This window comes from Megalops cyprinoides, chromosome 6 (genome assembly GCF_013368585.1).
Source record: "Megalops cyprinoides isolate fMegCyp1 chromosome 6, fMegCyp1.pri, whole genome shotgun sequence".
Lineage (NCBI taxonomy): Eukaryota > Metazoa > Chordata > Actinopteri > Elopiformes > Megalopidae > Megalops > Megalops cyprinoides.
In genome coordinates this window covers 17,424,342-17,448,359 of record NC_050588.1, presented here as the reverse complement: position 1 = coordinate 17,448,359, position 24,018 = coordinate 17,424,342, and the positions used below count along the sequence as shown (strand labels likewise).

The following is a 24,018-nucleotide window of genomic DNA, read 5'->3' as shown; positions in this document are numbered from 1 at the left end:
AGGTCACGAGTCTCCTCCGCACCTCACTTCTCAGGTGAGTCTCTAGTTAACCTGTTGCATCGCTTGGGGACTGCGAGTCACCTAACTCAGGGCAGGGCTTTTTATGGTGTTTTGGTTTTATCTCCCTTTTGTGTATTCACACACACACACACACACACACACACACACACACACACACACTACAAACATTGTTATGACTTACATCTGCCATAGGTAGGGCCAGGTTAGGTGGCCAGGGAAGGATAGGTCTTCACAATACTTACCTAAATAGTTTAAAATTCTGATGTTTAAAGTATTGGTTCACAAGGTCATTAACAAACTGGCCCTAAGCATGTTGTTGGAGTCAACAAGGTACCATCAAGTCCATTGTACACTGGCTGAAAAAAGAAAGCTTTTTATGTATTCTATTACAGCAAAATTAGGATGAATACCAAAACAGTAAAGAATATTTAACTATTGCCCTTGCTTGAAATCAGGAGTTTTGCTAACCAACCAAGAAACTTTAAAACTGCCCAAACATTTATTCATTAGAATTCATTCCGAAGGTGATACTATTTGAGATGTTCGTAATTGATCACTTTAAAATTAGGCACACTTTGTTCAAATGCATTTAGATTCACTGTGCCATTAATGTATTTGCAATCCAAATGAAACAAACACCTGTGAGTTTTCTGTGGCCAGTCTGTCTCCACCGGTGTAGCGTGTACCCTGGAGCAGCAGGAGTGGAGGGAGTGCTCTGAGGACAGTGCTGCATGAGCAGCATTTAGGTCTGGTTTAAGTTAGAAAACAAGGCTTGCTCTGTACCTCAAGTCAAATAATATTGCTTTTGGCATCAACAGATGACCCCTTTTTAACTGGAAGGGATCCCAAAAGAAGCAGAAAACTGTTCCCATCAGGAAAGCTAGCAGAAGGACAGCGAAGAGACAGAGGAGGAAATAATGGAAATGGTGTGACTATGTAGAGATAAACAGAGGAGTGTGTCTGCTAATGCATTCTGATCACAATCCTTAAAGCTCTAACCCCTGCGTGAATGACTTGAAAATTCAGGACATGGTGAGATAAGCTTGTACTTTTTCAAACTTTTACGTATTCATTATTCACAAATGTTTACTGAATTGCTGACCAAGTGAAAGTGAAAACATAACTGCGTGAAACTGGGAAAACCACTCTAGTGATCCGTGTATCAAACATTGGTCAGCTAGCAAAGACATGAAGTGGTAAATGACCTCTGACATTTTGTTCCTTAAAACATTCCATGGAGCTGACTCCCCTCACCACATAAACTCTGGGCACAAAAACTCTTGTCTCGTCTCCCCTGATGCAAAGTTGCACAATGATGATCTGAATACATTTATTGTGCTGTATTTAAAAAAAAAGCACTTAGAGGGTGAGGTATGTTATTGTACTATTGAGGTTGTTCTTACAGAACCTAACTTATATCATTTTGGTTGCTTGAGATGTGAAGGACCAGCTTTGTGAGCAAATACAAAGTGAAACACAGAGAGTGAATGTTCTGATTGCTACAAAGGGATGAGTAGGACGAGAAAACCCTGGTGATTCTGATAGAGTCTAGGTGGAGCCTGAGGTTTTGTACAGATTTCATATACCGCTAAGAAACACATTATGATCCATGTGTACAGTGCCTGGAGTATATTAGGTTTAACGAAGGCAAACATGCATTTCTGTGTCAGTGATGAACTCCCCCAGAAGCTAAGAAACTCCTTTACTGAGGTCAGTGGCCCAAACAAAGGTCAAATGACTAACTGCATCCTCATATTCAAAAACTTTAATTTGAAGAATGACACCAGTTGATGTAACTACCACCCGATGTGGTGAATGCCATGTTGAGCACATAAATAAAAAAAAACAAAATGTGTATAGAGGGAAACAATACTTGGCTACATCCCCATTTTGTGTGGCTTCACAAAGCCCCACAGAGAGAAGTATATTTCAGTTTGCTTTCAGGCAAAATTTCACTGAAGCTGCAGTCTGACCTTGGATCAGATCCGCACAGTGAATAAATTTGCCACTTCTAACAAACAGCCAAATCCCCCAATGTAAACACACTACTAATTCCCATGAGCACTTGCGTGGACTGTCATGGAGTTAAAGAAACTGAACCGCCACAAATGTGAAACAGGAAATAAAAATGGCACTGAAATGCAAAGAAGAGGCTTTCCAGAAAATCTTCACACTGCTCACTGTAGACCACAGGTAAAATACACACCAAAGAAAATAGGACAATATTATGAACTGTATCATGTAAAAGCTCAAAACAACCATAATAACATATTTGCAGGGAGAGATATCCTGCCTCGTAACAGAAGATGAAAACCTTATCTTTCCCAGGTCAAGTAGCTGTTATTTGAGCTCACATTGGAGACTGACAACTGCTTGTCCCACCTGACCTACAGCATCAGCCCAGCTGTACTGGGCCAGACAGAGAGACCAAGACACAAACAGGGCACTTTCAGAGTTTCTTGAAAAATGTAATTCCTCATGCTTACCAACTCTGGGAAACTAGCAGCACAAGGCCCATGTGTACATTCATACGAAGTATATTTCTGCATTTTTCAAATCCATTTACTGGTTCTCACTTCTAAGGACCCCTGATATTGGTGGGTTAGACTGAGATAGCAGGAGATCAGAAGCATCTCCACTGACCAGCATGACAATGTACTGAACATTCCACATCTCTGTGAGGTACATGAAGGGAATCAATGTCGCATATCAGTATTAGTCAATATTCCAGTTTTTCCATGAAAATATTAAAAGATACAAAAGATACAATAAAAATAGATATGTAAAAAAATAAGAATTTCTTGATCGAAATGAACTTCGTTGAGTCTTCCTAAAATAATGAAATATCCAAAAATATTTTTGGGAGTGAAAGCTTTAAAAAAGAAGGCAGTGAACACACCAGCTGGCTCCTCACACCTCTCACATCCTCACAGATCACTGTGGGCACATACACACGCACGCGCACAGAGAAATACATTATACATACACAGACATTATGCGCATGGGCATGTATGTACACATCATGTGCATGCATGCACATACATACATTTTAGACAAACTCTCATACACACTCCTTAAGGACCTGGAGATGGAATGGGATAGTGTGCTGCATGAAGGCCAAAGGAACTCTAACAGGAAGTGTGCTGATCACGACTTAGACATTACTTTACAGACACTGACCATCAGAGAAAACAGGAACGGAACCCTTTATCTCAGCATGGACACAGCATTCCTCAGTTTCAGTAACGAACCCATTTGGTTTTAAGGTTTACAATTGCACCACCCCATGTGTGAAAAACGTGAACAACATGAGGGAAAATGTGAGTATTACTGCTTTTACTGTTGTATGGCCCAGACTCAGCTTTCAGACTGTACTGCGGGGCTGTGCAGGCCCAAGCAGGCGCTCCCCTCACAGTCCACCCGTCCCGAACAACCCAGTCTAATCTTCCCTTCTCGCACCACCTTAAAGCTCCGCCCATTCCCCTCAGCTCCGTTCCATGTCTTGGCACTTTGGCTGGATGCCTGGGTGGGGGTGTTTGGTTCATGATGAAAGTAATGGTGCCAGCCATCACTGCGTAGCGTTCCCCCTCCTCCATCCCCAGCACCTCATGCAGTACAGCTGCAGGGTAAGGTACCAGGAAAGTGTAGTCCTCCTTGCTGTTTGAAGGGGGAAGGGGGGGGGGGGTTAGAGAGTGCTGTGGCTCAGTGCAGGAGGACCAGCAGGAGCAGCAGGGGCAGCAGGGTGGAGAGCCACGCCCGCACAGAGGCGGAGGCCCCGCGCTGTCCTGGCTCCGCCTGGGCGCACGACTCTCCCCGGTACCCGCTGTAGCACTGACAGCGGAACTCCGCGCGGTACCGCTCCCGCTCCGCGGAGCTCAGCTGGCCCTTGACCTCCAAGGTCCCGCCCTCGCTCAGGATGCTGTAGGCCTGCGGGCTGAGGTGCAGGTAGGTGTCGTCGTCGGCCTGACGGCGGAGGCAGCGGCCGCGGGAACCGCAGAGCGACTTGCTACAGTGCTCCGCTGCCGTGGAAACGTTGAGCAGATAGCGGCCCAGTGGGCCCCGGAGATATTCATTTAGACTGCGACAGCTGTCCTGCAGAGACACACCACACATATCACACGTGTGTATTTTCAGTGAACGGATATTGAAAAAGATAAGCTGTTTAAATCATGTCTGCTAAATAAATCGTGTACAAGCAGATTGTTAATACAGCAATCCTGATTGAAATGCTCTTAAACCCAGCTTTAACATCCAATTTATTTTCAGTTAACAAGTGACACATACAGAAATCCCTGAGTAGTAGATGCTTGCCAGAGAAAGAACAGTAACAGCGACATGAAGATAAAGAAAAAGATGTTCAGTGAGATAACGGATAAAAGCGAAGGAGAGATCAGCTTAATACCACTTACACGGCTGCTGGCGTAGGCAGCATCTCCCCAGAAGATCACACCTGCTGCTCCAAGCGCCACACTCTCCCCAATGGTGGAGACCAGGTCTGTCTGCAGAGACATACACACACATACTACTGAAAATATTGCTCTCCGCAGACCTGCCCTGCATTCCAAAACTCTGTACTGTAACACCACTGACCTACTACCCGTCATTCAAATGACACTGTGGGGGGAAACCCCATGGAGTAGTGACACGTTGTGCTGTCTCTGTTTTACAGTGTAACTGTCCCCTGCTCTGTATGCACACACATTGCTATTCTCTGCCCCTCACACAAACACATACACGCATGCATGCACACCCCTCTCCTTCTTTTTTCTGCTTACCTCACACACACCCACCCACAAACACACATGCCTCTTTCTGCTTACCTCACACACACCCACCCACAAACACACATGCCTCTTTCTGCTTACCTCAAACATACACACCTCTTTCTGCTTACCTCACACACACCCACAAACACACACACCTCTTTCTGCTTACCTCACACACACCTCTTTCTGCTTACCTCACACACACCCACAAACACACACACCTCTTTCTGCTTACCTCACACACACCCACAAATACACATACCACTTTCTGCTTACCTCAAACATGCACACCTCTTTCTGCTTACCTCACACACACCCACAAACACACACACCTCTTTCTGCTTACCTCACACACACCCACAAATACACATACCGCTTTCTGCTTACCTCAAACATGCACACCTCTTTCTGCTTACCTCACACACACCCACAAACACACACACCTCTTTCTGCTTACCTCACACACACCTTTCTGCTTAACTCACATGAACACACACCTCCACATACCAATGCACACATCTCACTCCTTCCCTCTCCCTGTCTTCATTCCCACACACACACACACACACCTTTTTCTGCTTACCTCACAAACACAGACACCTCTCTCCTTTGCCCGCCCTCACACAAACACACACGCGCGCGCGCACACACACACACACACACACACACACACACACACACACACACACACACACACACACACACACAGTGACCAGACCCTGAGCACGTGTGAATAACGCTCCAGTGAGAGAGTAAACAGTGCATTCTGGGACGCCTGACAACACCTCATTCATCGGCACCCCAATGCCCCAGAGGGCGTGCCCCAGGATCCACATGGAACGGCCAGACCCTGGACAATGCAGCTGCAGGACTGCCTCCAACTCACAGTCATCACTGAGAAACGATTTATCCCATCCAGCACATGGGCGCCAAGGAGATTTCTTTGACATGGCTCAACAAGAATACCCCCCACCACACCCTCTGTGGAAATACCCTCATCTTCAGGAACAATCCACCCCATTAATAACTCTTGAGTTATGTGACACTTCATTCTGTACAGATATGGCTTTCAGAAATGCTTAGAGTAGAACACACTGTAGAACTGGAGTGAACCCTCTGTGTATCTCAGAGGCCTGTAAGAAACAGGCAGGGCACGACATCTCAAAACATCTTACAGACATTACTGAAATTAAAATAATGACTTTTAATCTCAGGATGCATGTTCACTAAATGGCACAAAACTACCAAACTATGTTTTGAACACATGGGTGCTTATGAAAGGTTGTCATTTTGGTAATGCCATTTGCTCCTGAAACGTGAAGCCAACTGCAGGTTAGTGGGGAAACACAGCCCTTATTGTTTCCGAGATAGAGGCTCTATATTTAGTGAGCGGCTGGCCTGTCCCAGCATGTCACTACTGTTTAATGATGTTTGCTCCTCCAGTCCAACCACTGCCAGGAAAAACACTGTAAGAAACCTGCTTCTAAAATGGGAATACTGAAAAAAAAAAAAGTATATTCTCTGTCACAGCCACTTACACTTCAGAGGCAACCTGAGCATTGATTTACTATTAAGCGCATGTGAATTAATGACGTTAAGGAACATCTACGCAATCAGTGACGCGTGAACAGCTGTTTAACCAGTAAAACCACAGACACTTAATGCTAGATTCAATGCCACCCCCTGTTCACTGAGCCCATTATCTCTGTCGAAAGTAACCATTAGTAAACCTCCACAGTATTTTCCTTGAAAAACACGCCCTTATCTGTCAGACAGAGGTGGTCATTAACCTTAGAAATGTAATACACAATCAAAACAAAGCAGAGAGTAGCCAAGGACTACATTTGCATCAATGAATGGCCAACATTAATATATGCATTCTCTGGTGCTGTCTGCTTGGAGGAACAGTGGAGATAAATGCTGCCAACTTGGTGAAAAAAGTCAGAAACAATTCATATCTGATACATGGAGCCAACTGGGTAGCTAAATGTTGAGCCAAAAGCCTTTTGTTTCATTTTTGTAACATTGTGGCTAGACATTTCATGTCTAGATGCCAATAAACATTTCCATTTCCTTTCTCCTACTATGCTGTAGTACATTCAATACCTGCTTTTTCATGAACTAATTTGTGTCAGCTAGTAGTTTATGAGCTCAAACTGTACTGCTAAAGACTGACTATACAACACATTTCAAACGTTTAGGATTCACTGAATACGTTTTTAAACGTTATTTACATCCTTCATTTAAAAATGTCTTTCTGGGAAGTCCTTAGATTCTGGTGCAGAATAAAACACGAAATTCATTCTGGAATGCCTGATTCACAACCACATTAGGGAAGGGCAACTTCTGTGAAAACAAACAAAGCTCACCGTTACCACACCCTGCAAAGCATTATTGCATAATATCTGTCAAATGTGCCCTGTTTAGTAACACTGTTACGCTGAACATTCATCCATCTAAATCCATCTATAGATCATCCATCAGCATCGGTCTTCATCTTAACGACCAAAGCAAGCTTAATACACGAACGAGACAGTAAACAAGACACATCCTGGTGGAAAACGACAACAGCAGGAGGCCACATGGAACCAATCTCCTGGTACGAGTAACAGCATTCCTGTTTGTTCATTACCACACATGCTGATAGTGTCTGTATCTGTAATTACAAGTAAGTTCCACCAAACGCTTACATACTAAAACCAAACAAATGTACAAGTTTATTGTTTAAGCAAAAAAAATAATATTTTAAAATTCTGATTAAATATCAAGGAGCCAAAGGTCATTCTCAGTGTGCACCCCTAATCGCCTTCAGTCTGCAGTCAACTGTGCGTCTGCATACTGCCTACTTATCCGGTCATCTGTGTAAAAGAGGCACAGTGATGTCACTTTACCACTAGAGGGCGAGGCTACACCAACAGGGTAAGGGTCCACTCTTGTTCAGCGTTTAGTCATTTAGCCATTTCCGACAATAATACCCTCCCACTGTTACTCAGCCATTTTAGACAATAGTATCTATCTGAAACAATATGACATATGTTGGGGTGGGGGCTTATAATAACTTAAAATGGCAAGGTTGCATAGTGGTAAGGAGCAGGGCTCATAACTGAGAGGTTGCAGGTTTGATTACTTGCTGGGGCGCTGCTGCGTAAATAGTATATTAGTAAATACCCAGCTGTATAAAGGGAGAATGTTAAAACTATGCAAGTCGCTCTGGATAAGAGCATCTGCTAAAATGACAATAATGTAATAATATAAAACTTCTAAAGCTTATTATTATATGTTTCTCTCATTTAGTGCTTTAAAGTATTACAATACTGCAGTTTACCTTCTGAAAGCTGTTCTTTTTATGAAAATATTTATAAACCTATGGACACACCTAAGTATCACTGGCAGGGAGCAGGCCCAAGAGATTTTTCTAAGTTACTGTGGTCGTTGTATGACACCATCAACAGCAGCTTTAAAACCTGGACCTGGAGAAATGTATTCAAACAGTTTTGATACTGCATAAAGTTAATTAGATTAAACATGTTTAAATCCACTGCACTGAAAATGTACACTACAAAATAGTGGAGAATCCATTCACTGCCCTTCTCTGTTTTTGGTTTAACTTATAGACAGGATTCCCTGCATTGAGACCTTCCGAACACATAGTGCATCTGTTCTTGTGAAGCCTCTCAAGTGATTTTTTTTTTTAATTTTGAACAAATCTTAACTCTGATTCTGATTGTCCTTGTTACTGGCCAGTTAAGCTGTTCTTCTCAAATCCTCCTCCTCTGTAGACTCACAATGCTTCTCCATTACACAGTCTTCTCTGCTGCTGCCTCTTACACAGGACAGCCCTATGGGGGACACCTGGCTCTATACTGGCTTATCCTGGGGTCAGAGGATGACTACGAGAACTTTTGGGAGGAGGTTAATGAATAAGTATGGGGCGTTACCTCACCTCGGTTAGCAGGGTCAGCTGGTTGGCATAGGTGGGCCGGGTGTACACAAAGACGGGCCGCGCCACACCTTCACCCGTTGATGCCAGCCTCATTCCCTCCTTGACACGGTTGCGGACAAACTGCCGTCCATAGGAGGTGGAGCGCAGCATGGCACTCAGGTAAATGGAGGGGAAGAGCGCCGTGCTCTCCATCCACAGCCAGGCCAGCTGCTCGTTGCGCGCCATTTCCACATCAGGGCAGCGCCCTGTGTAGTTCTCCAGACTTGTCTTGTAGTCGTGGTTGTAACAGTCGGGGAACAGGTAGAACCCCCACAGCTGGTTGGGCCGCAGGCTTTTGGCATACCTCAGCGTCTCCAGCATGAACTTCTTGGCCGACATCTCAAACTCCTGTTGGGCCACCTTGGCCACCTGGTCCTCGGAGGAGCTGGGGTTCTTCTGGGCAACGAGCCAACGCGAGCGCTCCCGGTACACGTCCTTAGTGTCCCAGTTGCGGATCCACAGGGGACGCCACTCCTCCCAGTCGATGACAGCAAGGCCTTTGGCACTGGCCTCACGGATGTACTTGTTCACGCCTTCAGGCATCTTCTCCAGGTGTTTGGTGAGGCTGGCAGTCTGGGGGAGGCCGCCATTGACCCATGTTCCAGCCTCGTAGTATGGGTACCATCCGAGCCTGTCCTTGTAAAAGATGGTGAGGTTCTGTTTCACAAAGCCCTCATTGGGAGAAGCCACAATTTCAAACTGGTCCAGCTTGAAGTGGACGCCGTGGCGCGGGCCGCAGTCTTCTGTGGGGGCGTTCCAGGCCAGCAGAACGGGCTTCTGGGAAAACAGAGGCCATCTGGTGGGCTTCAGCTCCTGAGCTCTAAGGAAGTCCCACAGCAACAGCAATAGCCACGACCTCCACACAAGCATTGCCCAGGGAGACAACGACATCGCTGCAGCAGAGGAGGGATTGCACAGGCCCGACTCACTCAGGCACTCCTGCCGGAGGGAAAACGGGAAATTGATCACATGAACACTTCAAGTTTAACGTCGACACAAATTTACCTAACTTATTGAAAATGCAAATCATTCATCACCACAATGAGAGCCAATTCAACCAACTGTGAGAATACAGCAAAGTTATATTTATATCGATATATACTGATATATTAACCTTAGTCGTGAGATACAAGCATGCAGGTTGCAATTTCATAAAATACCAGCACATTTAGGTAGATATCTGGGATTCGGTAACATTTTCGGCCCTAAACTACCCATTTCTATCGATGTCGATTACTAAAGTTGTCTTACATTTCTAAAATTACGATTTGATAATAAAGAGTTACACAAAGGTACATACTGTACTTGTAACAAACGTCCTATGAAAACACCACAGTCTAGTTAAAAACACTGCCACACATGACAATCCGTAGGAGTCCAATCAGTGTATCCCGCTGCTGTGCTGTTCCAATAAACAAGCACATAATTTAGCAAACAGTTTCATCAGCTCGTCCAACGGACCACAACTAATCGGTAAACCAGATTAGCTAAATCTGTCAATTCTCACAACAGATGCTGCAGGATGAGCTAGCACGACGTTCACAAAACTCCACTAGCTTGATAGGCAGTGTTTTGTCTTCCAAAATGAGTTTTAACGTTATTCAAGCACGACATCCTAATTAACATTATTTTACCAACTTCTGCTAACGTTAGGTCTTGCAACTTTAAAACTTCACACCAAACTAGCAGGGTGTCGCACTGAAAAGACACTAACCAAATTCATAATTTTATCAAAGTAACAGCTCGTTAGATCCTCTCTAACTCTCCGTTAGATACAGTATTCTTTTTGTGCGAATTTGTGTATCTGACGTTGCCGTATTAACACCTAGTTAGCTAGTTATTTTTCTAGTTAGCTAACTAGCTAACAATTCTCGATATACAGTTCGCCAATCTTACCAAAGGCAGTTAACGTTAGTTAGCCAGCTAGCTAAACTAACGTTACCTTCACAGAAAAGCGGTCATACTGATGGTGCGAATCAGCAGATAATGTTTGTCAAGTCTAATCATTAGTGGTAGCTGGTGTAAGTTACTAAGAGAAATAGCTACGTTAGTAATTTACAGCTAGCTAGAGTTCAGAGACACATTCCAGAGGACACCGGGTTGATCTGACACACTTCAGTGTTTTCAAACTTACAAAAAACAGTAAACTGTCGTTATTTATCGAATAATTTTACAAATTCGTTTCTTCGTGTGCTACTAATGGTTTACTTTTCCACAATACCGTTTTATTCCCTCGATCCACACCACCTCTCGCCACATCCTCGCTTCTGAAGAAGTCATATAGACGTCTTCTACCGTCCGACTTCTGCCTTGGTAGGAAGGGCGATTCAATGTGCTGAAAGTTCAGCTTTGGCATGTTCCAAACCGATGCGAAAGGGAATGTAGTAAAAGTTTTCAATATATATTTTATTTGTACAAACACTGAATAGACAACATCGTGTTGATTATACAATTTCTGTTGATTTGTATATATAGCTCTCTTGTAAAGTCAAATATCTCCGTTACTTGCGCATCCGCGTCATGCTTGCTTTACTCAGAAATCCCATGTGGAAATATTAATGGTTCATTCCAGCAGATTTCTCTGCTGGGAGGAAGACAGTTAAACGCGGCAGCCAACCCAAACTAGAAGGGTGGTAGTTTTTTTTCCTCCTCGTAACCTTGCCGGATTATTGTGTAGGCTATATGCAGCCTAAATCACTTTTAAATTATGCATCAAGTGTAGAAATTAATCTTAGCGAAAGGCATCTGTTTACATTACAAACTGATTGGATGTTCGTTCTCTAACTACGATGTAGCTCTACAAAATAACAGTCTACATTCCTAATACAAATAACTCTGTTTCTTATACATTTCGAAATGCCGTTGAAATACTCACTTCTGAGCATGTATGTGTATATAACGTTATGTTACAAACCTGGATTTTTAAATATCAGCGAAGGTTTACTGCTTTACTCTAGTCTGCCCGTGACACGCCGCTGACACCGGTACCAGTAGCAGAGTTAAAAGCGCTTGGCGCCTCACACTGTTATCGTGGTATGATGCAATGTTTTGTTGAGAGATTTTTGTCACGCAGATTTTTTGAAAGACTTTTGAAAGTGTTGTTACTTCTGAAGTGATCGCATCCAATTGGAAATACAATGGCGTAGTTATTGTGTTATGATAATTTCCTAATGTCTTGGTCGACACATTTACTCAGGCACAATTACATTACAATTCGTTTGCAATGTAAGCGTTTTTGCTTGTGTGTTTGCAAGTGTTATTTGTTTTGAGCATTTCCGCACACCGACACAATCCCAGCCAAGGTTTCAAATCTCTTTGGTTTGAACCTTGAACCCCCCAGGTGCACAATAAAATCAGTTGGAAACGTGAGGTGATTTAGTCACTACCTCTCAGATTTCTCAGACATTAAAATGGATGTTCAAAACTTTGTTTCTTGTGGAAAGCACAGGCAGAGGCACTGAAGCATTGGTTTCACAAGGATGCACTTCTAGAGCAGGACAGCTGTAAATTGAGCACCAACTGTTGTTCATTGATTTCCAGCCATATAGAGCTAACATGCTAGATATGGGTCTACAAAGGCTCTACTCCATCATTTTCAGTCCTCTTCTGGAAAGGCCATACTGCCATTTTTGCAGAGTGCAGTGAAGGACCTAGAGTCCTTGTCTTGGGAATGCTGTGATGTAAAACAGTTGAAAGGAGACAGGGCGTGAGTCACCCACAATTACTGCCACCAAGGTTTGCCTTTGAAGTCTGGGACAATAAGGACCTGTGTTGCGAAAGGCCCAGTCTGCCTCCAATTTACCAGTCCCCCATTACAAGAAGACAGGGCTGCAGGGAGCAAATGGGGCTCTTTTGAGTGGAGGGGTCAGGCAGACCTCACCACTCTCTGTGGAAAGCTTTAAATAAACTCTCCTTGTGTGTGTCTGAGTACAGCTGATTAAGTTAAGAATCCCTCCTAAGAAAACTTTTGAAACATGAGGTTAAATTGATTTCCTTTGTGATGAAGGGTGTCCTGCTGGCTGTTCTAGGGGAGAGAACAGCATCTTCCCTTGACCACTGTAGGGAAGAGAGCAGCAGCTTCCCTGACTGATGGAGGAGAGAACAGCATCTCTATGGAAACAGGATTCTGCCCAAACTGAACCCACACAAACATCACACCACACAAAGTTCACAGAACAAGTTGAACCTAAAGTGTTTTTTGCAGGTCTGATACATGTTTATAATAATGCAATCACAGCATTTGTGAAAAGATGCAATAAATAAAACCATGAAGTAGCTTTCAATATACATGCCAACACCGATGACTCTTGCCACACCACATACCATATAGTCGTCTCTGAAATATTGACTTGATTCAAATGGTATTTAAGACTAAAAATCTACTTATTTTTATAAACATATTACAGTTTGTCTTGTGTCTATTCTAGTTCTAATGAACCCAGGGTATCCTGTGTTAATCAACAGTTCAAAAGCACAAAAATGAATAAAATCTCACACAAACTCACCAGCTAAAAGACAAGCTCTCTTCTTCCTGTTTCTGACTCTGTCGTCTGAGTTGTACTATTAGAGAGGAAACTCTAGCCCATCCCAGGGAAAGTGTACAACAGATTCAGGGTTTTTCCTGTGTGTGACAGAGACCAGGTCCCACTCAGAGCTGTGCAGTCACCAGTGCATTCCTCTGCAATGAATCCTGCCTCTATTTGTGTCTGACCTCTGTGAGAGACTCCACCTCTTCCTCCACCTGCCCCCTGTGGAGAATGACGAGATACTGGGCGGGACAGCCCAAGTCACACTCACCCTACCTGACCCCACCTGGGACACACAACCAAACAGTCCTTAAAATGAGTCTAGTGATTGGCTTTATATTTCATGGACAGTTCAGGCCTTGCACTGTTTTAGTGATATGTTCTGCTATGAGTGGCAGCAGACAAGGTCAAGTGCGTAACTCAGTACAGCAAGGTAAGATGCAAAATCTATTCAAGAAAGAACTCTTACATAACAGTTTCCCCACCCCCTTTCAGAATAATGGTAATGACTCAGAATGAGTCTACAACCAACACCCTTTGTAGCATTTTTTTCTGTATCTCAAGTGCCACCTCAGTATGTCAGTTCATCTGACACTCAGGGGAAGAGGTTTCATGGTCTGAATGTGCAGAACCCTGCACTGGTTCTGCATGTCTACAGGGGGGTTAAACAGAATATGAAACCTCAAGCTGTTTTTTCCCCTGCTTTGACTCAGAGCATTCAGAAATACAGCTGACTTGCAGAATTTTCAGGCAACAAGAGCCTACACCTCCATTGTGCTCAGCATAGGCAGAGAGCCAAGATGTCAGCTGGCCAGAGGCCTGTCAAGAGAGGGTTAGGCACTGATGTGTCCAGACTGACCGTGCCATAAATATTTTATATGCCTGTGAACAGTGGTGACTGACAGCAACAGCAGTGACAGAACACTCTGCCTGCCATGCAATCTCTTTCACCTCAAAGACAGATACAGCTTTACATCAATACAGATGATATAATGTTAAAACACAGCAAACAGAACTTCTGTCTGCATTCCACAGCATTATAAACATCAAATTGGTCAGAACTCACAGTATACCTGTATGCCACCAGTTATCAGTTATTTGCTAAGGGCATTTCAAGTAGTTCATATTATATTCTGCTGGATATTTACTGAAGCCATTTAGACTAAGATCCCTGTTTAAAATGGCAATTCTCCCTGGGAATTCAACCTACAACTTCTGGATTACAAGCCCAGTTATGTAGCTACTATACCACACCATAAGTCTGTGTTTGCATGTATATGCTGCATTCTCAAATGTAGGCACTTTAGTGTGGACTTGTGACTTGTCCTGGAACATGATTATATTGTGTTTTGCTGCATTAACTGCTGTAATGATTGGGTGACAGTCTCCCAGCAGATAGTGATAGTTGCTGACAGACCACATAAAAGTGCTCTCACAGGGGTGGTGGGCAGAGGTACAGTGTTACTATTGTATGACTGTCATAAAAGCATTGCTGTGCATCTCTCTCACATCAAACCCAGCACTGTATGGTATGAGCCACACTCACTTCCCACAGTCTCCAAATCCAGCACTGGTTCTAGAGGCACATTGATGGTGAACAACAGAACTGTGGAGTTTCATAATGTGAGTTTCAGCCTGCACTTCACTCGATTTGAGTAATGTACCCTGCAGCTCTATGTTTGAGAGGCACATTACTTATAAAGTTTATCGACTGGGTACGCAGAATGTAACAGCGCTCTCTGTGATTGCTGGCAGGTGGTAGATTGGTATTCTTTTCAGTGTGACCAGGTGAGTGCAGTCAATTGCCGCTGTGCAAACAAGCCACAGGCTATGTCAGGTGTAGTGTTTTCACTCAGGAACCCCGTTTTGGCTCCAGGACAGAGAGATATTCCACACAGCCATGACACAGAAGGGCAGAGTAGAAGATTATAAATGCATTCCTTTGGTTGTGCAGCTTGGGCAGGGTCTGGCCCTGACCTTTCACCCCCACATTCCACCACATTAATGACAGACAGATACTCTGTTTCTGCTTCTGGAGAGACATTATTGTCTAAAGATATATTTAGAGAGTCAGAATCCTCTCTGGTACCGCTGCAAACCAGCCAAGCAGTCAAGAGAGGTTTACCAGATTCAATCCCTATTTTAGAGGAGGACATGGAACTGCAAGCTTTGTGACGTTTACAATTCTGAAATTAGATAAACATACAAATTCAAATGGGACTTTACTTCATTCCCAAGTTGTGTTTTAATCAAGTGTTTCCTCCAGTTATAGTTTAATAATGGTTTGCTGGTTACTGACATGAGACATGTTGAATCACAGAGTACCAGTCTGCCATAGAGCAAAACCATAAAGAAAACATTGAACTAAAACATATCTTTATATCAATTACCTTCAGCAAGTATCCTGTGCCACACTATAAGTGCCACCTTTTTTTCATTTATGAAAAGTGATCCTTAAAGGATTTCACTCATTTCATGTGGAGACCCCTAAATGATTAAGATACTTATTTATTTTATACATAGTTCATTGCTATGACATTATTATTTTCTGTTTTATTATTCTAAAATATTACACATCAGACTGAAGCACTTTGGCTGAAGTGTATGAAAAGTTCAATACAAAGTTTGTATACCCATACTCTTCATCGAATACATGTAACACACAATAGCCTTATGTTTTACAGACAGCATAGCAACAACCCTCAGCTTTTCCCAGCTTTCCACAGCATTGGCCCCTTGCCTTCACCTGCTCACCACAGCAACGATCCCCCGTCATTACTGTCGTACCACTGCAATAACCCCTTGCCTTCACTTGTTCGCCATAGCAACAACTCTTGGTCTTCCCCTACTCTCCACAGGAGAGCTCTAACAAATTAGTCTGGCATTTGAAAAGCTCACAGAGATAAAGGGCAGCTTTGTAATATACAAAGTTACTCAGACGAGTAATATCAAAATAACGCAACACAAACACATAAAAAAGTCAATTAATTGAAGTAATTCCTGACTCTTAGCTGAAAAATCTGCTGAGTGCACACGTACATACACACAAACCTCTCATTTCCTGTCTGGACTGCAGTCACAGGGTGACAGTGTGACCATCGTAGTGGCCCCCTACCTCACTGCAGACGTCAGCAACATCCTCCACAGGTCACATGAACGTCCGGACAGGAAAATGCTTCACAAAGGAAAGTCCGGAACATCACCCAAGCAGTGGGGACAACTTGGTACAAAAGGTACCCTTCAGATGTAGTGGAGCACCCAGCTGGTCAAGGACACAGACATATGCCACAAGCTACCCAGGACACAAAACAAAGCATACTAGTCTTTTATCCTGACATTCATGTTAAATCATGTTTATGTATTCGCTGGTACCAGTTGTGTGATCTGGCTGGCCTGCAATTACTTTTTTTTTTTATAGTATACATAACAACCTCAGCACAATAACCAAGTCAAAGATTTCTGCTGAGGCTAAAGGAAGAGTAATGGCTTCCTATGCAATGTGTGAGTTATGTCATTTTCAGTCACAGCCTCTTCAGGTCAGTTATACAATATAATGTCAAGATGACTATCGTGTTAAAGGACATTACAATAGGATAAACTGGAAAAAAACATGATAAAAGTAGGTTATCAAGTTTCAAGGATGCCTGCCAATTTTCAGTCCAGATTTATGCATAGAGGGATTTCCTCTCTTACAGAGAGGAATAGACACCATCAACAGGTTTCCTCCATCCAGCTTTCTCCATTCCCAGAGCCTTGTGGAAAACAAGCTGACACTGGGGTGCAAACACAACCACACTGATGGGAACCAATCAGGAACTAAAATCACATGACCCAAACTGGCCTTGGTACAACCTGTTGTCACTCGTGACAAACCCCACCACACCACCACAACATAAAATGTAAAAGTATTCTTGCAAGGCTGCAAAAACATAACGGCAGGTAATGACGTTGCAAGAACATTTTAGTGCCAGTCACCAGATATGCTGCTGTGGAGTCATGACACGGCATACTCTGTACTGACCTGCAGGGCAAACCAGGCATTGCCAACAGCTAGTAATCCATAAGCTGTTTTGACAATCTTGACTAAAAATGCACTATAACAAATAAAACTTTGATTGATTGATTGTTTGATGTTGTTCATACTAGGCAAATAGCACACAATGGTTCCATTTAGCTCTTCGGACGTATGTTCCAGATTCCTTTTTGCTTCCCCCTCTTTTGACCTTTTCTTCATCCTTTTCCAACTTTTTGTAATAGCCAACTTCACCTTAAGCTTGTTTCGCAAATGCATGCCAATGCAACTACTTATCACACGACAAGCACCATGCCCACCAGCAGGGCAATCTCTGAATGGAGGATAGGCGTGTCTCCCTGATGCCATCGGAGTAAGTCACAGACTCCTGTACAAGTCACAGGATGCAGAGAGCAGTGCAACAAGGGAATCCTGGCCGACATACCCACCTGAACTGCAAATGAAGAAAACAAATGTGTTTTTCGCACTGTGGGCTCCCAGCCATACCCAACAGATGACACAGCTACAGTATACCGGGACCCAGGGGCTCAGCCTGCCCTCAGAATGATAGCCCTAATTGGCTGAGTAACTCCAGAGACTCACCTGCAGACCAACATCTAGAGTCTGTGAGAAGTGGGTGGATGTCTCCCCTGGAGGCTTGGTCGAGGGGGAGTTTCGAGGCAAAGTGGACATTGATCATGATATTCATTTTACACAACATCCAGCGCTCTCAACCTGATACTAAAATAGATCTTCTGTAAACCAAGTACACATTACTGAGGGGCGTGTAAGGAAAAATGCTTACTGGAAAAAAATACCAGAAGCAAATATCAAAGTTCATTTGAAAAGATAACCTGAGTTGAAGCATCTATTACAACCAAACCACTGCCCCTTTCCCACATCAGGATAAAGTTGCATAAAGAAAAAACAAACGAAGCACCTCTAGCAGTGAAGTCCCTGCTGACCTAGCACTGCCAACGTGTAGCCAACAATCCAGTGATAGCTCATCTTCTCCAGCAGGGCCTCGAAATCAATGTGCTCAGACATGGCTCCTGTCTGAGCCAGAGTTCACAAAAGGAGGGCTGTGCAGAGACCACTGACCTCAGGCCATGCTCTCTGTAGGGGATATAAACAGGAACTCTGCAGGACATAAACTTCATTCCTTCACATTGCAATGTTTGGTCAATCCCATCCCCCTGGACAGAACCCAAGAGCCCAGGCACCACTTCAATATCACCCCAATCCCCAGGATTTGAGACTTGTTGTTGTTTTATAAAAGGATAAGACACAGCTGAATTTTCCCTCTCACTATCCACTCAATGATCTCTGTGGATTCTGTTGCTTACCTTAGTGACAGGGCAGATATTCGTCATTTCATAAGAATGCTTGTTTCATGCCAATGTAACAACAGGGCACTGGCTTCACTGAACATTACATGACATTACAGTATTGGCATTTAGCGACTTAGGGTACAGTTTTTACATGTTATCCATTTTTACCGCTGGATATTTTTATTTACTGAGGCAATTCTGGGTTAAGTACCCTGACCAAGAGTACAGCAGCTATGTCCCAGTCGCTAATCGAACCCGCAAACTTTCAGAGTGCTGCTCCTTACCACTATGCTACACTGCCGTCTGAACAGTGAACAGGTGACATCAACATAGCGTATACAAGGGGCTTGTTCCCTGGCGTTTTGACTTTGATCCTATAAACTTACAAAGACACACAGGAGAGTGCACATTCATGCATGCACAAGCATGAAATGAAGCCATGAACTGAAGATTTGGAAAGAGCCCCCCACCCCTACCCCTTGTAGAGTAGGCTGAGAGGGAGAACAGGGAAAAGATTTCCCGAAACACGTCCCAACAAAGTTGAAGCTTTACCACAACTGGACACTATGTACTGATATCTGTGTTAGTTTTTCCATTCTGATGGAAAACTGACACTGAAAACACCCAGACTGCTCCTGCTGGCTTCCGCACCTCAGAAAGCCCATGGATAAAGCCCATGCTCCCCAAGGGATCGCTCTCTCTGGACTGATTTGCTGCTCAGAACAATGGAACTGAGGTCAGCAGAGGAAATGGCAGGGCCAACTGCTCTACTCCAGAGGTCAGGGGGTACAGTGTCTGCTTTGTGAGATATGCCACAGAGAGAAGACTGTCCAAAACACTGCTCTCAGCTGCCACCTTGTGGTATCATGGCAAATTACAACAACTTTACTCGCTACACCTGTTGCAGACTGTTTTGCTGGAATGAGCCACATGTGGAGACTGAGCTCAGCACCCTAAGCTGCTGACGGTACTGGACCAGTTTCTTCTGGACCAATGTTATGCATAAATCTGCAGACTCAATCTCTCTTGCATGTGGACTGACTACAGTGGAAATATACTGTAAATGTACATGAGCTCAGTAAACAGGATGAAGAATCCAGATAATTTTAAGACCAGTGAACTGTGCAGAACCTGCAAAGCAAAACACATGAACACATTGTTTGGATTTCACATGTTCATTTTTTTTAGTTTATGGATATAACAAGGGAAATAAATTTAATAAATACCTATAACGGAAATAAATTAATGTTGAAATCGGTTTCTTACAATTCTGAAACACAGGACAACTCCCTGGTGACACTACAACTATTTGTCCATCTGGACAAACTAATCCAGACTCCTGCTGCGCCAAACATACAGGTCAGACGCACTCTAGATTGTACAAGCGGAGAAAAGTGCACAACTCTGTTTTGCTGCATGACCTAAATGGACAAGTTGGAGGTGGTTCAGCCTTGAAATGCGTTTTAAAATTCCATTAGCTGCCCGCAGTCACCACAATCACAGAAAATAACACAGATGAGTGCAAGACCAACAGGACAACACCCTCTTTCCTTTACACACACACACACACATACACATGCACACCATCCCCCCTGAACACACATGCATACATGTACACATGCACACAAAGATACACACACATAAACAATGCAGATTTTGTCTTCACTGCCCCTGGAGCTGTACCGTGTGTTAAGTTCAGTCCTTAGCTTCCAAGCACTGAAAGCGACAAGACAGACTCCCCATGCTGCATAGGTATGAAATCAAAAAGCTTTTACACCACCTTTTCACATCAGATCACATCACTTTGGTCCAAAAGCTGATGCTGATCCTTCAAGGAGTGAATCAAATTTGAAAACCAAAATGAGAGACTGTGCAGACCGGTGGTAGTGTACTGCTGTGGATCAGAATCTCCCTGTGTGTCAGAACACACTGCACTGCTCCTGATGCACTGTACAGCACAAACCACATGAGAGGAGGGGTCACATTTCCACCTTTTCTCCATCTTCCACACACAATCTGTATTTGTCCAGTTTAGAGCCGGTAATGCCTGAGTCTGCAGGTCAGGACCGAACACACAGTGAGACAGCCTTTGCACATGGAGGAGCTGCATACTCCCACGCACAGGCAGCAAAGTGAAGTTCAGGACCAGGCGGTCGAGTTTTAAGGGGAACAGAGTCTGAGGGACGGAGTAGTGTCAGGCGCTGGCCATGGTTTGGTCTCCCAGATTGCCCTGAGCTTCTTCAAAGTTCACATAGAACGACCGGAAAATCCACATGGATACAAGGGTGGTCCAGCTTCACAATTCCCTAAAGAAAGAAAGATGTGTGGGAAGGAGGGAGCGAAACAGGAAGGTGGTCTGAGCTCAAGACCTCCTCACTAACTACTTTAGCCGAAAGTGAAAGCTGTAAAGAAAACAAAAACATGGCATAGTGCCCATTTTATCTTCACATTCTGAGATGCTGCATCTCATATTTGTTTATCCTGCCATTACTAGTCTCCTTTTTGATACTTTTTTTGTATTTTCATGGCCTATACAGTTTCAAGTGTGCTATAAATTCCATCATACTGAATCTGTATACATTAATGACACCACATATATCAATATGCAGGTTCTGACAGTCACAAAACTGTAGTATGATGTAGTCCAAGCACTGCAGCCCACCTGAGGTATAAGGTTCTTCTGAATCCTCTTCAGCTTGGCTCTCCTGCGCCCATTTTTTGTCACAATTGTCTCCTCATAGAATTCATGGGCCAGATCGCCATCTTCATCAAAGAACATAGAGCTGTGGATTTGGAAAAAATGTACTTAAATCTCATTTTCCAATACTGGATAGAAATGAAAAGAAAAAAAAAACACCATGAATGGGTAACGTAACCCTTACAGATAAGAATGTCCACAAATGAAGTGGCACTTCATCTGGAAAGGTTTGTTTTTTAATTAAACTATGTAATGTTCTTCATCTATATCTAAATCTAATCTAAATCATGCTGGTTATCAAATACTGTGTTGTTCCAGCGATCCATTCTTAAAGAGTTTTGTTTTTAAATCACCTCAGACTGTTAGCAGGCTCTTGAATTGGGTTGACCAAGGCCAGCTAACAAGCAGCAATATGCCGCAGCAGATGAACAGTTGACTGAATCGTTGCCAATGTAATCCTATAATTAAAATCTAATTCTCATTGCGCCGCAGGAACATGCTGTGTTCTACTCATCACGTCCCGTAAATTATAGGTTAGTGGTGGTGGTAATAATGCACAGCAACGCGTAACAAAATAACAACGCGTAACAAAATAAGACTGTAACCCCACTCTTTGTGCTTACCTCCGCCTTGTGAACACGAAAGGGGTCGCATTCCGGGAACATCGGATGCGGGCCACTGACTGGTCATTTCCCTCTTTGGCTGGATCAGAACCGCTACCCGAACCAGGAAAAGGCCAATAACCCTTGGATTTGGAGCCGCTACCTCCCATTTTCAGCGATGGAACATTATTTCTGGCCGGTAGAAGACAAACAGCAAAAAATGAACTGAGATCAGGCGGTCAATCGGTGTGTTTAAACCTGGTTACAGACAACATGCACAGATGACATTATCACCGAGCACACAAATAACCTTCTGCTAGCTAACTGTACATGGCTGTTCCAACTAGGAGTAGGAAACTCGCTTATCTAGCTAGGGAATACTAACTAGTTGCGCAAGTGAGCTAGCTAGCAACCTTTGTATTCCAGCTAGGTACTATTTTTAATATTCGGGCATCTGCGGCGGTGGCTACAATCTACAATGTTTTATATTCACAAGGTAGGTAACTTGCCAGCAACAAACATATACCTAGCTAGATCTACTTAACTACTTATGTTTGGACACCGTTTTATAGTCGTTCGCTTGGTGTATTAACGTTATCTGTTATACCTGTCATATTTTATATGATAACTTAAATTCAGCCCGAGTCAGACCTTCAGCTAATACTAGTTACCTGGTTAGCTAGGTGGTACAGACACATAACAGGCGTCTTCTGTATCAGATGGTTAGATGACTCGGATATCAGTCAACGGCCCTCCTTGTCCTAGACTCTACTTTGCTAACTCGTTAGATAGAGCAGCTCTATATACTTTTCAAATGTTTTGTTTTAGCTAACAACGAAGGAAAATGTTTTAGTATAAAACAAATTCTAGTTAGCAGATAATAACAAAACGCGACTACTTGCTAGAGGCTATCTTATAGACCTTGGTTGGTCCTTCAGCGGTTTGTCGTTGCTAGTATAGTAAACCCACTTTAGTTGTTACATGTCACTAACTAGCTAGCTATCTCGTATTTGTGTCGAGATGTAGCCTGTGGTAAAATAGGTCAAACATTAATAAATATAGCAAAAAAAAAAAAAAAAAAAAAAAAAAAAAAAACAGCTAACGTTAACTTACTTAGCCAGCAGCTAATTTAAGTGAACAGACTGCGGCTAGCTATAATTCTGTAGCTAATGTTGAGAATAATCAGACATGCATCGTATCAATCAGTATATTGCTATTTGAACACTGAGATCAAATACCCGCACTAATTCAAACTTTAAGAATTAAACTAACGAAGGACCTTCTTGAACTGCAACAGTAATTGGTTTCCACCGAGCTCTCACATCCAGACACAAGTAGTACCATAACCTCTACGTCACATCCGACTCTCGACAGACTACGGTCACGGATTAAAGGATGGTCAGTGTGAAGTGTGCCGCTGCACAGTAGCTTCTAACATATCCCAGGCTTCTAACTTCCCTAAAAAGCATGTAGTAATACTGTACCTGCGTCTGTAATGTACCATCTGACGCTGGGAAAAATGCTGAGGATCCCTCCCCGTGCACAGTTGAGTCACTGCTTGTCCTTTTCTGCACAGTTGCCCATAATTCATTTAGCCAAGGTGCGTTTGCATGTCTGCGTACATTTGGTTGGCTTGTGTTTAATAAATTTACTTGTACATCATTTTGACGCACAAAACGCGAGTTATAATAATAACTCAAAATACAAAAATTTACATTTACAATTTACAAAACTAGGTGTGCCACTGAATTTTAATATCTTTATGACAAAAACATGTCGTTACAAATCACGATATATTCTCTGTTCTGTATCAATACATAGCCATATGCAAAATAAGCTTGCCATTCAAAGTACTTATATCAATATGACATAAATTACACAAAAACAAATCTGTCCATATTGTTTCCCACACACTAAAAGAGACTCTTCCAGATGGAAGGTGCTAAATGTTTCCTCTGTTGTTTTAAGTAACTAGGCCCTGTAGTTTTCCATTTCACCATCTGAATGCAATGTGCAAGTTCATGGCCCCCGTACAAGGAATTTTGGCTGATTCCACTGAGCCAGAGTTGCAGTTTACTCA

At 43.2% G+C, this 24,018-nt stretch overlaps 2 protein-coding genes across 3 annotated transcripts; both read right to left on the bottom strand.

Annotated features, from left to right (window-relative positions):
• Window positions 1-1,391: 1,391 nt before the first annotated feature.
• LOC118779781 (hyaluronidase-2-like) lies at window positions 1,392-13,375 on the bottom strand. Of its 2 annotated transcripts, none has more exons than XM_036532035.1 (4): window positions 13,275-13,375; window positions 8,731-9,708; window positions 4,431-4,520; window positions 1,392-4,113 (listed from the first exon to the last, which is right to left on the bottom strand). In XM_036532035.1, the coding sequence occupies exons 2-4, from the start codon at window positions 9,658-9,660 to the stop codon at window positions 3,724-3,726; spliced, it is 1,410 nt and encodes a 469-aa protein (XP_036387928.1). In that variant the 5' UTR covers window positions 9,661-9,708; window positions 13,275-13,375; the 3' UTR covers window positions 1,392-3,723. The 2 variants fall into 2 exon arrangements, with proteins under 2 accessions (XP_036387928.1, XP_036387927.1); XM_036532034.1 differs by lacking the exon at window positions 13,275-13,375 and adding an exon at window positions 10,991-11,066.
• A 6,557-nt stretch (window positions 13,376-19,932) lies between these two features.
• Window positions 19,933-22,973, bottom strand: tusc2b (tumor suppressor 2, mitochondrial calcium regulator b). Its single transcript, XM_036531982.1, has 4 exons — window positions 22,610-22,973; window positions 21,960-22,130; window positions 21,301-21,421; window positions 19,933-20,944 (listed from the first exon to the last, which is right to left on the bottom strand). The coding sequence occupies exons 2-4, from the start codon at window positions 22,106-22,108 to the stop codon at window positions 20,879-20,881; spliced, it is 336 nt and encodes a 111-aa protein (XP_036387875.1). The 5' UTR covers window positions 22,109-22,130; window positions 22,610-22,973; the 3' UTR covers window positions 19,933-20,878.
• Between the last annotated feature and the right edge of the window lie 1,045 nt (window positions 22,974-24,018).

Excerpts from the sequence above, each read along its gene's own strand:
- LOC118779781 (XM_036532035.1), bottom strand. The coding sequence starts at position 9,660 with ATGTCGTTGTCTCCCTGGGCAATGCTTGTGTGGAGGTCGTGGCTATTG. Across the intron at positions 4,521-8,730 it reads AGCTGACCCTGCTAACCGAG|ACAGACCTGGTCTCCACCAT; the intron begins GTGAGGTAACGC and ends ATGTCTCTGCAG. Across the intron at positions 4,114-4,430 it reads CTGCCTACGCCAGCAGCCGT|GACAGCTGTCGCAGTCTAAA; the intron begins GTAAGTGGTATT and ends GTGTCTCTGCAG.
- tusc2b (XM_036531982.1), bottom strand. The coding sequence starts at position 22,108 with ATGGGAGGTAGCGGCTCCAAATCCAAGGGTTATTGGCCTTTTCCTGGT. Across the intron at positions 21,422-21,959 it reads TTCGTGTTCACAAGGCGGAG|CTCTATGTTCTTTGATGAAG; the intron begins GTAAGCACAAAG and ends CCAAATCCACAG. Across the intron at positions 20,945-21,300 it reads AGAAGAACCTTATACCTCAG|GGAATTGTGAAGCTGGACCA; the intron begins GTGGGCTGCAGT and ends TTCTTTCTTTAG.